At 40.7% G+C, this 15,591-nt stretch overlaps 2 protein-coding genes across 2 annotated transcripts; one reads left to right on the forward strand and one right to left on the reverse strand.

Annotated features, from left to right (window-relative positions):
* The first annotated feature begins 202 nt into the window (after nucleotides 1-202).
* On the forward strand, nucleotides 203-973 carry LOC306783868 (epidermal growth factor-like protein 6). The gene is made up of 3 exons (XM_079277688.1): nucleotides 203-281; nucleotides 366-631; nucleotides 838-973. The coding sequence occupies exons 1-3, from the start codon at nucleotides 254-256 to the stop codon at nucleotides 943-945; spliced, it is 402 nt and encodes a 133-aa protein (XP_079133814.1). The 5' UTR covers nucleotides 203-253; the 3' UTR covers nucleotides 946-973.
* Nucleotides 974-6,861: 5,888 nt separating this feature from the next.
* Nucleotides 6,862-15,207, reverse strand: LOC306783807 (leucine-rich repeat-containing protein 58-like). The gene is made up of 4 exons (XM_079277621.1): nucleotides 14,546-15,207; nucleotides 9,564-9,692; nucleotides 9,145-9,422; nucleotides 6,862-8,701 (listed from the first exon to the last, which is right to left on the reverse strand). The coding sequence occupies exons 1-4, from the start codon at nucleotides 15,160-15,162 to the stop codon at nucleotides 8,508-8,510; spliced, it is 1,218 nt and encodes a 405-aa protein (XP_079133747.1). The 5' UTR covers nucleotides 15,163-15,207; the 3' UTR covers nucleotides 6,862-8,507.
* Nucleotides 15,208-15,591: the final 384 nt, after the last annotated feature.

Below are 15,591 nucleotides of genomic sequence, written 5' to 3' on the forward strand. Positions count from 1 at the left end.
GTTTGAAATTAATTTATCAAACTACAGAACGTGCAACTCTGTGAATAATATTGTGTGTATCTCAAGACATGAGTGACAGCAAGTCACTCATGTAATCAAGTAATCAAATATCTGTTTATGTTCCATTGTTATTTCATGACCATTTATAAGACTTTTTCCTAATGTGCTCCTTTGGTTTTACCCCCTAGAGTTTATGCTGGATTGCAACTTTGATCAGGGAGCATGTGAGTGGATCCAAGACAAGGCTGATGACATGGACTGGAGCGTAGCCTACCATAACGGTAACAAAATGATATGTGTATTACAGGTTATTTAAGATAATTTTACAATGTAGATGCATTCACTTATGAGACACACTCTCTCAGGTGCTGAGTACTACATGGCCATGAGTGGGCTCCTCGGGGAGCCGGAGGATACAGCCAAACTGAAGTTGCTTCTCAGTGACCGGGCCCAGCAGGGCAGCTTCTGCCTCACCTTTGACTACCGTGTGGTGGGTCACAATGTGGGAACTCTCAGGGTGCTGCTGGATAATAATAATGCTTACCCCGTATGGGAGCAGAGCCAAAGCAGAGACCAGGGCTGGCAGACAGAGCTCCTCACTGTGGCCTGGAAAGAGGAAGCGCCAGAATCTGTGAGTAATGTTATAGTTTCATAACACGTATTTTCAATCGACGATCGTTGAACTATAGCGCTGTAACAGCTAACAAGAATAAAACCAGCCAAAGCACTCTTTTGTGGTTCACGGTGGCCTATGTTTGAAAGACAAGCCCAATATTGTTGAATCACTTCTCGAATCTACAAACTGAAGATGCTATGGTACCTTTGAATGTCTTTCAGGTTGTCTTTGAAGCTCAGCATGGGAAAGATGTTGGAGGAGAGATTGGACTGGACAATGTTGTGCTGACCTCAGGGCCCTGTCAAGAGGATGTCAGTCCATTCGTTTAAGAAGCTCCACCCCGGATTTACAAAATATGACACATGTCAAAGATTCCTGTTTCCTGTCTGTATGTTGGTCTGGAGTTTCACACTGTCTTTCAAGACATCCACATAAAGATACAGATATGGTCTCAAGGGAAGATCTGTACTTTCACTGCATGCATGTTTACTTAATCACCATGCTGCTACATTGGTACATTCGGCTTCATTCTCCATCGTGATTTTCACAATGGTCTCTGAAGATACAGATCACCCAGATCTCAGGAATAGGTGGAAATGCTTACTCTGTATTTTAGTTAGATGAAACAGTATTGTGCTTAGTCCTTTGTCGTGTATGTGATTGCTGAAGTGAAGTGAAAATAATCATGTAATGTGGATTATTAGGTGAATTAAATCTGAAATTCAATCTTAGATGAATAACTTTTTTGAAGTTCAAATGATAAAAGTATCAGTACGTAACTGCTGTACATTTTGCTTCCATATTATACTGTCCTATTACAATAAATCTGTTTTTTTTTCTAACTGTCTTCCAATCCTCTTGATTGTGTCAGTTGTAAGTTTATGCAAACAGAAATCTGTGCATCCTTCAAGAAGTAATGAGGTACAATCCTGAGGTATTTTGTGCTTAACTTCAAAGTATTAACCTACTACTAAATGTTAGAGGAGCATGCTGGATTCTGTGCTCCATAACATTTGCATGATTAGAATAAAGGTCAGTGAGCCTATAGTTTCATTCAGAAAAATCCCAGATGTCAACGATCAAAAACAATTCTAAGTGGCCCATTCTGCATTAAAGCACAGTTAGGAGCGATAATTGACCTACCTTTCGTCAGTTTCATATTTTGTTAAGATTGTCTGACATGATTTTGGGGTATGTTTACATCGTGGTGTTGCTAAGTAAAATTCCGTTCGTACCTTCTGAAGACATCTCAGTAAAAACATGGTTATAGTGAGACAGTGACATTAACTCGTCTTTATGTTACCTAGGGTCTTAAACTGTGTGAGAAGTTCGAGGGAGGGCAGAGACTTTCTAGTGGGTTGGTGGTTTTGCCCGTCCTGTCTCTCTGTCCTTCTCTCCAGCCCCTGCTCACTCCCGGTCACATGACATCCCCTCCCACCTACACACCTGTTCCCACTTTGCTCATCAGACCTGTAGTTTCTAGAAAACACACCTAAAACATTTTACTCTTCTATATATTTGTATCTTTGTATATAAGAAACATTTCACCAACAAAGACCACGCTTCTTATGATTGCAAATTAGTTTGAAATAACATAACATCACAAAAAACCTAATAAATAGAACTGAAGCCACCGGGAGATAATTGACACACTTATACAGGGAGACACAGGTTGTTAAATCAGGAGAAACTTCATTTACAGTGAACAAATACATTTATTAAAATGTGCAAAGTAAAGTTTAAATGTTGGCGAGTCGACACTGGTGGAGTTGTTGAAGACAGCAGGGGCAGGCTGAAGATCTCGATGACGGCATGTGGAGTGGGACTGCCCTCAGTGGAAGAAACCTTGAACACCGGATGTGATGATGAATGGGGAGGAGGGTCACATCGGGTTCTACTGAAATGACAGCTGACTGCACAGAAGAGAACAGGTCTTTAAAGTTTGACAGGAAATATATGATTGGCTGAGGGAGGCCGTGGCGAAATCGCCCACTGTCAGCTGATAGAGGAGCCAGAGAGCGAGAGCCAGAGAGATGAGTGAGTGAATGAGAGCATAGCAAGACTGTCCTAATGTAGGAGGTTAGAGTAAATCCCAACATTTTATACAGTTAGTTAATTAATTTACAACTGCATGATTATAAATACTATATTTCAAAATATCCCCCCTATAAGCAGAGCTCTAAGTTGTACTGTACTTTACTCTCAGTAAATAATCAATGCTAACAATTTGATATTCAAGGAGGATTTGATAATCCTTAAATCATCATGGTGGCACCAAACATACTAAGCTCAATTATGAAAAGTGCTGACGGACAAAATCTATTCTGAATCCAAAGTTACAGGTCAGATATGCTTCTGGTTCACAGGACAGGAGTTTGGTGAGGGTATATTACCCCATCATGCTACATTGGCCACCGGGAGTACCCTCACGCAGACTGGCATATGACGAGGAAGAAGACTCACGCCCACTATTGACACTGACAGCAGCATGTGGATTGCCTAGCCACCTTGCATAATGTAAGAACTGTCTCTCCCCAACAGTTCAAACTCTCACTGTCAGCATCGGTAAAAACAGCGATCGAATCTCGTGATTCATATGCCACAACAACGGCAGTGGCCAGAGGCCAGTGCCAGACAATACATATGATCCAAACAAACCTGTGAGTGAACGGTAGCATAAAGACATTGTCCGCAAAGCTCTAAGTTGTACTGTACTTAACTCTCAGTAAATAATCAATGCTAACAATTTGATATTCAAGGAGGGATTTGGTAATCCTAACATCATCATGGTGGCACCAAACATCCTGAGTCAAATTATGAAAAGTGGTAGCAGTCAAAATCTATTCTGAATCCAATGCTACAGGTCAGATATGCTGCTGGTTTACACGACAGGAGTTTGGTGCCAGTATCTTACCCCATCATCCTACAGCGGACACACCAGAAGCCTGAAGTGAGGTTGAAAAGCTTGCAAGTTCTGCATCTGCCAATTTGCCAGATGATAGACCTTCACGTCAACAGGGAGCCCTCCAGGAAGCCTATAAACCAATAAACCAATAAAACTAAATAAAATACTTTACTAGAAATTTTGAGGAGTGGTTTTGCCTGTGGCCTACCTCAGAGCTGTCCAGCTGTCCTCTGTGGAACACCAGGCTTCATCCACAAGATGACATCACAACATTCTAATTCATTCCACAACTCTGCTGTGTTGCAGTTCCATCCAGCATTCTGTTCTGTTCCATTCTCAAATGCAGATAATATCTCCTTTTATGAATGCACTATTTGCTAGTCCAGCCTTCATGTTTTCCATGGCACAGTTTTCACAAAACTCCACACATTATGACCCATTAGCAGTAATGGTACAACACTGTATATTAAAAAAAATTATTTTGTCGATTGCTTTGCAGATATTTTAAATCATACATGCAACAAGTCACAACAAAAGTTTAAGCTGTTGCAAGTAACTCCACACATGATCCTTTTAACATTGTTAAGCTGTCTATGTTTGCAAATTCATATTCAAATGCTAATATGTAGCATCCCGTGTACTGTGGTAATTATACCAAATCTCACCTGCACCTGAGTTTGGGAATTAGGCAATTGATGGATTTAAGACCTTGAAACTGTTCTGAACTGAATTATTTGGTGGATAATAGTTAAGACAAAAAAAATAAGTCCTTCTATAAATTATTTTTTGTTTGGGTGGCACATTTCACTGCTCTGATTGGAAGAAAAGACACATTTTACTGCTATGACTTTTTTCGACATGTCTGCTGTATATTTTGGCTGTGCTGTTGTCCCTCCCCAGACAATCGAGGTGCACCTGATACTCTAACCCAGTGGTACCAAACCTTTTTTGCACCACGGACCGGTTTCATGTAAAGACAATATTTTCACGGACCGGCCTTCAATGTGTGGCGGAAAAACACGACGAAATAAAATGATACGATCGGCATAAAAACAAATATAAAATGCATAAATAAATACAACTCACAATAACGCTGAATCAGTTGAGCCCTGAGCTTGTTTCTCTGCAACGAGACGGTCCCATCTGGGGGTAATGGGAGACAATGACACCCGAAGTGTGTTCCTGATGTCCACTCGACTCCGTACTTTAGTTTTGATTGCTGTCACTGCAGAACATCCCGCTTCACAGAGAGGATGTGTGAAATGGAAGCAGGGTTTTCAATGCTTTAGTGGCGATTTCAGGATATTCAGCCTTGATTTTAATCCAAAACACCAGCAGAGTTGTGACCGAGACAAAGTGTCTTGACATGTGTCAAGAGGCACAGGCGGATGAAATTGCGAGAGAATCCGGTCATTTTTCAAAATAAAACTTCCTTCAGACTCTGATAATCAATAAAACGGAAATAATATATTTATTCTTCCTGTGCGGCCCGGTACCGGTGGTTGGGGACCACTGCTCTAAACTAAAGCTAACCTCAGTTACTATAAACAATGATATAATTATCAGTGAGGTTATGTAGGCCATACGATTAACATGCAGTAGATTCAGACTAAATCATCATGATGGGCCTTAATGTTGCCACCTGTCCTGTAAAATGCATTTATCAGCCGTTTTTGATTTATATTACGTTCTGCTGTCCCCTTGGCCAGGACCATATATATTTTTTCCTTTCTATAAGTTCACGTGAGACTGTTGTATTCATTTTGCTTTTAAGTTCTGAACAAAAAAAAAAGAGAAAAAAACTCAGTACTTTTCATTTATTGAAGTCACAGGAGTATACAAACATATACTTGACCATGTGGTCATTTCATAATAAGGTTATGTATGTCTCAAAATGACTTGATGAATGAAACATGATTTATTTAACCAGTTATATCAGACAGATGGTTGTCCACCCAGTCCTTTTTACCTGTTGAAATCATTTTAAAACGGGCAATACAAACCGAAAAATGAGAAATCATAAATACAGTCTGGTTTCCAAATATAAACAAGATTATGAGACATATCAAGCACATATTATCAGAAACTAACATTATTATTTTGCCTAGAATATGTAAATCCCATACTAATGGACACAGGTGCGTGTCCCTCTCAGAAGCTCTATAACCAGCCAGCCTGGAACAACGGTGCTTCTGTCGTGAGTTCATAATATTAATAAAGAAATGTCTCAAGTGATTGATTAGTTATCCGCTTTTCCGTATTCAAAGGAGTAGTTGTTGTTGTCGTTAGCCGAAGCCTATTGAGCTCAGGATGTATCCAATTAATGCGTTGATTAGTCTTCTTCTTCAGCTGTGTCTTTATTGGATCACAAACCAACCACAAACGCATACCGCCACCTACTGTATGGGAGGCTGTAGCGCAGGGGCGTCAAACTCATTTTCACTCTGGTTCTACATCAGCGTCACGGTTTCCCTCAAAGGGCCGGTTGTAAATGTAACTACTCCTAACATATTGGTAAATAACTGTCTCTGCATTTGATTATTGTTTATTCAAGTGTACAAATATTGTACATGTAGTTATATAAATGTAAAAATATATTTAAGCACATTTCTGTTATAACTTAAATCCTTTTAATTTAGGGTTCAGAAACCCACATTACTCTATCAAAGATCAAACTATTAAAGAAAATATCATAGACAAATATCAAACAAGTTATTACAATAACTTTGTTCAATGATTAAAATCCTTTTCAAGGGTGCGTTTGCACAATCCCACGTGAAGTATTTCATCTGCTGTAAAGCCACGTTGAAATATAAAAGCCACGTCTTCAATGTACTCACAATACATTTCCATGTCAAGTGTACAGTAACCAGCCAAAGAGCTGCTGCTATGACTGTGTTTAAGTATCTCATCATTGACTTTATATCTCACAATTTTGACTTTCTATCTCATAATTTCGACTTTCTATCTCATAATTTCGACTTTCTATCTCATAATTTCGACGATGGGAATATTTTTATTATCAAGTCTAACTTTAAATGATTATAATTTTTTTTTCTTCTTTTTAATCTGACGGATTCGCGGCCCACATAAAATGACGTGGCGGGCCAGATGTTTGACACCCCTGCTTTAAACAAACGGTTGTGGTGCAGCACAAAAACATTTAAATATAAATATATACATCTTACCTTTCAGCAACAGGCATTACAAACTTCTAACACGATGGAAACTTAAAAAAGGTGAAACAACAAAATGAAATCTCTTTCTACATTCTCCTAAAACACGCATCTTTAATCAAATGACAAAAGGCCAGAATACAAACAGTTTAAAGTTAATACAATCAGTCTTTATTATTGGCATTATATACAGTACAGTCTACTTACATTATCTGAATGGGGTACAAGTAAATACAATTAATATATCTTCATATATATTCTGTGTCAAGTGCCATCTATTCTGCTGCTCATTTAAATATGTAGGGTTTAACATTTGAGAAAAGGATTTCTATAAAAGCATTTCATATGGTTATAAAAAAAAAAAGTTGCTGTTAAGATGATGAGTATAAAAATCACTCAAAAAACGTAATCATCATAATGTTAATCTAGTCACATTTCAGGGTGCGTAGGCCTATATCACATTTCTTCATTCTCAGATTCACTGTGGTAGAAGTCTCTATTAGTAAGGCACTTTAATGTTCTAGTGTTACTGTAACACAGAGGAGCGTTCTTCTGTTTTCTAAACATTAGGGTCTAATGTGAAGCCAGGGGCACTTTTTCTTTTTCTTCCTCACTCATGGACACAACGTCTCCCAGCTTTCCATACGAGTAAGGAGACGAAGCCGTGATGTAACCGGGAACAGACAGTTCCACTCGTGGTTTCTGTCTCTAAAAGGATTAATTCCCATAAAAAAAAAAACTGACTTTTCTCTCTCCACACACACACACACGCACGCACACACACACACACGATCGATATTGCAGGGAAACTAACAGCCCTGAACGTAAACATGAAGGCTGCCACTGTGTTTCGCTGAACAGCTATTGTTTCGGTGATAACACAGTGAACGCTTTTCCCGGGGCCAACCCACATCCACTTCCTGTGAGCAAAGCGTGGACAAGCTTTCTTCCACATACTCGCACAACCCATATTTTGGATTCATGTAAGACGACTAGGCCATCGTGGCAAAAAACGTATCGTATCTGAATGATCGGGACCATCGCGCTGACAATCAACAGATAAACCTGGATCTTCTAATATGGTGTGAGACAACTTAAATGCACGAAACCGTTGCCCAGCAGGACCACACACACAGTGTAAATAAGGCCATCTCACACATCGTACTCGATCAGTTTAGAACACTGTAGTGTTAAACTAATGTCAACGTTTCAGCGGATATATTCAAAATGAATCCCAGACTTTTTTTTCGAGTTGGCATAGCAGCTTTGGTGCTCACCCAGTGAGAGGAAATGAAATGAAAGCTGGCTGACCAGTAGCCGGACAAAAAAACAAATTGCTTGTATCCAAACGTGCAGACAATGCAGAGCAGTGTACTGTCTCTACTACAAAAGCACCAAGTGTTGTATGAAAGATAAAGTCTGCTGCCCTGAAAGGAAAACAACCCTGCCGCTCTTATCCTCGACCGTGAGACCAGCACTTTGATGGAGTCATGACTGGCAGACTGTGGATCTACATGGCTACGTGCCTCCTTTGCTCATGTTATGTAGAGTGATGTACGGATTCCTTTCTAAAAAAAAAAAAGTTCCTTTAAATTGAGTCAACAAGTTTTCAGGGCCTCAGGAGTCATTCTGTCTACAGACGGCCACACAGGCCGACTGTAATGCAGCGTTACCGCTGGTGTTTGTATGAGAGTATGTGCATTCATGTTAAGTCTGACAGCAAAGTTCATCTCTGGATAAATGTTGAACACAGTGACAGACAGACAAGGCCGGCCCCATGCAGAGGCCTCAGAGGCTGCTCCACGTTGTGCTATCCCAGAAGCACCCTCTGCAGGCGGTATGCGGGCACGCTGCTCTCGTCCTCCGACTCGGCGTCACTCTGGGGGTTGGAGCTGCAGGGAGAGGTGCATTCTGGGGAGCACAGGTAGTGCATGAGGGGCAGCCGGTACTTTCCACAGAAGTCCACAAACTTGATCTGGCGCACACATGAATCAAAGTAGACGCCTGGATAAAGCAGAGAGAGACAAGGGAAACAAAAGGGTATGTATGAACACGTCGACATAGTAGATCAATATTTATATGTTGCATCGTTGTCATGAACTCAGGTTTTTAGGATATGATATCAAAGCTGTTCTCAATGTGGGGATTGGGAAACTTTCCTCGCCATTTTCTTTGGTAAATTACTGGATATTTTTTACTTCTTTAGGCTTGTCAGAAGTATTTAAATTTTAAAAAACAGTTTTAGTTTGAATTGGTCACAGTTGGCAGACGTACTGTGTCTGCTTGATAAGGGATTACAAGTGGTAAATTCCATTGTATGGGATCACAAGCCAAACAAGAACACATGTCAAGAACCAATGACAGCTATATGAGAAATATTTCGACGCTAAAAACAACTCGACATCAATCTGACCATTTTCTTCACATCCTATGAAAAGGCGTCTTACCGGCACACTTGGGGTTGGGGCACTTGCTGGCCAAGTCTAGGTAGTGCAGCAGGTTTGAAGGCATGTCGCAGGGGTAGTAGGGCAGATTTCGGCTCTTGACGGTACGTCCGGCCAACTCCAGCAGTGACGGGGGGTCGTAGGTCATCTCCTTGACAAAGCGCACCACCAGTGGGTTGCCACGGAGACTGAGCTCCTGCAGGTGCACCAGGCAGAGGATCTCCCTTGGCAGGTAAGTCAGCAAGTTGTTGTGGAGACTTAAAGATCGCAGCGAGTGGAGCCTGGAGAGGGACAGAGGAATGATTTCACCGACAGAGCAAGCGGGGTCATTGCACATGCATATCTGGCTTTTATGTCATCTGGATGTTGTTCTCTTCGGGTTTCACTGGTGAGATACCGGCAGTGTATGTGAGAGCGGTTACCTGGTGAGCTGCGGGGGGACACTTTGGATGCGGTTGTCACATAGGACCAGGTAACTGAGCCAGGGCAGGTTAGCCACTTCTGGAGGAATGGCTGTAATGAGGTTCCCACCCAGATACAAAAGCTCCAGACTAACAGGAAAAAAAGAGGAAAAGAGAGACCCAAGTAATTATTAAGATCACACAGACCAGTAGAACAGAGATGTACACACTATTTTTGTCTTTTGGGTGCCCAAAAATTTATAAATAAAATAAGTGATCAAATTATTCCAAACGCAAAGTCAATTTCATAGCCAAAACCTGTATCATGAAGACCAGGGGCCCATATCACAAATGAGCCATTTTTTCCTGACTTTGACGTTGAACATTTGTAGTTTGTAATGAAAGTTGCTGCAGTGTCACAGTCAGGGCGGCCATATTTATACATGAGGTTAACGTGTTATAAAAGGGAATTTCTCTGGCCAAACTGAGTGACCCCAAGTAAAAAAAACCCATAAATACCACAAGGGGGAGCTAAAGATGCACGGCTACATGCTGTAGAGTTTGTGTGCATGTGCTTCTGTTTCTTTGTGTCGAAATTCGTTTGTGGGGCCACGTTTACAAATCATCAAAAAGACAGAACAACAGAGTTCAAAATGATCTAAGACCACAGATTGTTTTTGTGCAGTACACACATTCATGTATCATCCAATCACGATAATATATGGAATAAATATACATCCGCGTTAACTTAATTAGTACATAATGTGATGAGGGTTAGGGTCATAGAAAACCACTGCTTCCAAGTTTAACAGACGGCTAAATGTACGTGACTGTTGTACTGGGACGTCAAAGGACTGGTAGGTCAATGGAGACATGGAGGGGGTAATTGGGAGAGAAACAGAGACATGGGGGAGATAAATGGATAGCTGGTCAGCAAATGTAAGCCGTAAGGCCATCTATCTGCCTGCTGGAACTGATGACACAGCGACTGCGAGACAGGAAGCCATTATACTGTCCTTGGTGGCTGAGCACTGAGCAAACCCCCTCTGTACTGGGACATTCAGGGTCTGCTCACTGCCCTCGCCGACACAGTGACACAAATCAGCGCCCACAGATGGAGAATGGTCCGCTATGGTCAGCATCAGGGACAATATAAAAAGTAACGCAAAATTTAAGCTTTTTGTTTTCCTCGGCCATTCTACCGCAGAAGCACTCGTTCTAGGTTTCTTCTCCCAACACATCAAGACATCATACGTCATGTAGATGTTATACAGTTTATATATATATATATATATATATATATATATATATATATATATATATTCACACGTGCTACGGCTGTATGCTTTAGTGATTTAGTGACCGAGAGAAAGTGAAAACAATCTCTAAAAATGTATCGTAAATAGATACAAATATATTTTGACTTGAATTGGAAAAGAAGTAAAAAAGGATGAAGCTGGGAGATTACAATCACACATGATTCCAGTCAACATACAGTATGTGCCTCTGAATACAGTACAGTGGTGCAGGGATGATGTATTTTTGTAGACTGACCACGGAAGTTAGCATGACACTGGTTCCCTTGACAACAAGCCAATGGGATTTTTCCATTGGCTTTTGGATTATTGCAGGAAATAAGCTGTGTGGCAAACACAAGTTTATGATGCTTGATCAGCAAGATAACACCGCCTTTATGAATTCTGAAGCGTGAATGCAATGGGCAAGTAAAAAGGCTTTAAACAAACTACACCATGGAGGCACTGCCGTTGAGATGAGGGGGAAAAAGAAATGCAAAAACGCTAATTCACTTCAGGTTTTACGACTCATTTGTGCATGACTCTATAAACCAGAATAAAACTGTTCTGGCTTTTAGCTTCTTGATTATTTTTGGCTAAACAAAGCTAATCAATAATTTGACTCATATCATTGTGACAGAAAGATCTCACTTTGATGTAAATGCAATTTTTTAAAAAACAGCTAAAAATCCTTTTATTAAAAGTGTAATGCAGGGCATGTAAATAATCAAGATATTGTGACATGAAATAGGGCTGGCTACATGTGACGATAAATCATTGTCTGCCTCTTACTCAATTCGCCACACTGGTGTGTGTGTGTGTGTGATAGAGTGAAGAGCCTGACCTTTGACCTGACAGTGGGTCACCACGACTTGCTACTGCTAAACTCGGGAAACGATAAGATAAAAATGATCTCACGGCTGGCCTGTCAATGTCTTCCACTCTAACAGAAAACAGAAAATATACATCTTCTGAAAGCTGTAAACAGACTGATGCTCACACTTTGAGCGGCGTTTTGAAGTTTGTGTCTTTTGTTTAATTTATTTTGTTTACTTTATCATGAGTGATATTCTCTCTCCATATCTTTCACTTTCTTCACAGACTTGTGTCTCTCCTGTGAGGACATGTGTAATCATAGCAGCGCCTCCTTTATTTCCCATCAGTTTTTCTTTAATCGCTTTGAATGCATTTGCTATAACAATGAATACGTCATAAACATATTCTATTGCACAACTTTCCGGTCATTAGTAACTACTGCTCGTATATATCTCCAGAACTACTTCTGGTTAATTACTGGAACAACGCAAGCGGCGTCGGAAATACACGAGGGCAAAACTGCCCCTAAGAAATATCATTTTGCCCCTGATATCACTAGGAGAGGGGCAAAAAATGCCCCCGAAAAAAATGGAGCGCTTCTTAATCAGACCTGTGACTGCGGTCAACTCAGCAGACACTTACATGTTAGTGCACATAACGTTATATGCTGACATTCACGGTAAACTCATTTAAACGGCGCAGATCGGGAGCGAGCGAAGGACTTTGAAAGTTGACACATTAAGTATAAAACATGCTACTTGCATCTCGTGAGTTAAAGGGAAAATACACCTAAATTGTGCGTAAAGTGTCTTTATTCTTTGATTTGAGGGTTGCTGGAAATGAATAATACCTGACTGACAGTCAATTGAGATATTTTACCAAGTAAAAACTCTGAACTGAATTTGTACCTTCAAATGGCACATTTAAAAAATGTTAAGGTGCTATAGAAATGTTTTTCTCATAAATTCCACACAATGACTGATATATATGTAATCAAGGCATCGTTGACTTAATAATTGTTAATAGTTGTTTAAAACATTTAACAATAACAATAAATAACCACAAAGAAATAAGAATAAAATTGAATGTGATTGTCTGATTTGTTTGTTTTTTGTTCAATAAATCTAAGAAAACACTTTGAATCTGTAGGCTACTGCCTAATAGTCTTATTATTGCCATTTGATGACAATTGCTCATATATTGTAAGCCTAAATAAGTATATGTATTATTTTGAACAAAGGTTAAATGTTATTTCACAAGTTTCAAAAAATGCCTCCAATGTTTTGAAAATGCCCCTGGATTTCAGTCAGTGGGGGCAAAAATTGCCCCCAAATAAATTTGTGAATTTCCTACCCTGAACGCAAGTGAACTTCCTGCACGCACAATGAATCAAGATGTTTCTAAATGGCCTGGAAAGGATCATGACTCACACGGATCAATGTAAGAGGGGGTTGTAAAGTGGTAAATACCATTAAACCGATAAAAAGTACATACCTCTCAAAGAGAGAGAAAAACAGACCATATTTGGTTCGTTAAGTTCCCTCTTCAATAACTCAACCGGTTGCGTGAGTGTGACTCTGTGATGGACACTGTAAACAGATATTTTGTTGCCAGGTTAAATAGTTGTGTCAGCTCCTCTGACTCATGCGAAGTAGCAGGTTAAGTGTGACTAAAGAGAGTTTACAGTACTTTCTACAACAACAACTGATAAAAGGGGGATTCCAATCTGTCCATATGGATCACACAGATAAAAGGTTGACTCTGGCAAAACAAACCTAGAAAGCACCAAACATTTTAAATGTCAGTATGTACTGCAGAGGGACTCGTGTTTGGCTACAGAGCGGGATGGTGGGATGGATAACATTGAAATGTTGATGTAACACTGCTGATTGATTTGTCAATTATTTGATTCATCGTGTCTATTAACAATGAGATGTTTTGAAAGATGCCAATCACAAGTTCCTGATGCCCAATAAGAGGGATCTTTTTTTCCGCTTCTTTTTTTTTGTTGTTTTACAGTTTATAACAAATAAAACGATTAATCATCGTCAACATTAACTTTTTGCTGATCTGCTTTATCAATTATTCGACTTTTTCAGCTGTACAGTTATTTGTCACCTACAACAAAAAAACAGGAAATCAACTTGCTTTACTTCTCTAATTGGCTGGTAGTTCTGTTTAAATTCCAGTCAAAAGTTGAACCAGCATTGTAAATCCGTGGCCACCGGTGTGGCGTCCCAACTGGTTTTCAAACTACCTGGTTCCCGTACCGTTGTGTTTTACCCAACATCACCAAATGTGGTGCGTCTGTCGCCAGATTCGTCACACAGTCACAAACATGATATTGGCGATTTTCAAGATGCATCTCATATCAACTGCGATGCACATGACTCTAAGTGAGCTCTTAGCAAAACAACATATAATCGATGAGGGTGCAAGTGTTTCCAGCTACATACTCATACATTATGTCAGCGTCTACGTAACAGTTGATATGAGATGAGGCTTTAAAAAAAAATCGCCAATATCATGTTCGTGAATGTGTGACGAATCTGTTGACGAAGGCAACACAACGGTACGGGAACCTGTTAGTTTGAAAACCAGTTGGGACGTCACACCGGTAGCGTTAATTGACATTGGAATAAACTTAATACTGATGAACTAAGATGGAAAAATAATATCCTCGGCAGGGCTCTTAAGTGGCTTCTTCATCTCCCACCCCGTCAATTATTGTGATTCATCAATTATCTTATGATTATGGAATATCGACGATTAAGTTACATGTCCAGCAAGCTACAAAGCCAGTGTGTTGACAGTGGCCCTTTGCTGCATGTTATAACGTGTAGCCAACGTTATAACCGTGACAGCTTGTGGCTTTGCCCTCCATGGACCTACCTGGTTAGATTCTCTATTTCTGCGGGTATACTCTTCAGTCTGTTTCCACCGAGTGAGAGCGACTGCAGACGGAGCAGTTTCATACACTGAGGGGGGATCTCCTCGAAACGGTTCCCACTGAAGTTCAACACCTCCAGCTGCAGGGAGCCGAATTCTTTGGGCAGCGAGAACTCGTCCAGGCGGTTGTTCTTGGCTACGAGTGTTTTCAGCCTGGTCAGTCGCGTAACGCTCTCGCAGATGGCCGACAGTCCGTTGTTGCTGATGTCCAAAAACTCGAGGTTGGAGAAAAGGCTGACCGAGGAGGGCAGCGAGCCTAGTCGGTTGTAGTTCAAGTAGAGTTGCTTGGTGTCCCGTTTCCTCTCGTCGCTGATACTGTCAACGCCGAAAGTGTCCAGGCTCAAATGGGAAAAGTCGAGCACGCAGTCGCCTACCGCAGCTGCCCCTTCGTGAGTCTCCATTATGGCGATTTTTCTTTTTAGCGTCGATTTAAACCCTGAAAGCCCTTGCAGAAGTTTTGCTGTCAGGCTGAACGCCCCCGTAAACCGAGAGTTAGCTCCGGGACTTATCTGTTTTTGACATGAAGAAGGGAGGTACTTCCGTACACCCGCTCGTGACATATAACCACATCTCCAGTGGAAATGTGGGTCACTGAGGACAGGCTACTGCCGCTAACGTTACAGGATCATTGAATGCGGTTACGCTCTGCTACAATATAGCCGTTCTTTGACGACAGTATTTGCATCGATGTTTAGAGATTGGCTGATTCTTGAGGCAGACCCCGCCCACGCAATCGTTGATTGGTTAGTGTCCCGGTCTGTCATATTGCTGCAGCGTTCATCAAGGGATTTGTAACAGGATTATTGCAGTTTTGACTAAGTCAAAAGTATTACAGGTGCATATTACCAGGTTGTTGAGTGTAATTGCGCTCTTTTTCAGTCTTGTAACAGCGGAAGAATCGAGTCCGATCATCCATCATGCCAGCTGCGGTCTGCCATTACGCAACACCCCTCCTCTGTTGCATTATGCAATACATAGAATGATTAAAA

This window comes from Melanostigma gelatinosum (genome assembly GCF_949748355.1).
Source record: "Melanostigma gelatinosum genome assembly, chromosome: 10".
NCBI lineage: Eukaryota > Metazoa > Chordata > Actinopteri > Perciformes > Zoarcidae > Melanostigma > Melanostigma gelatinosum.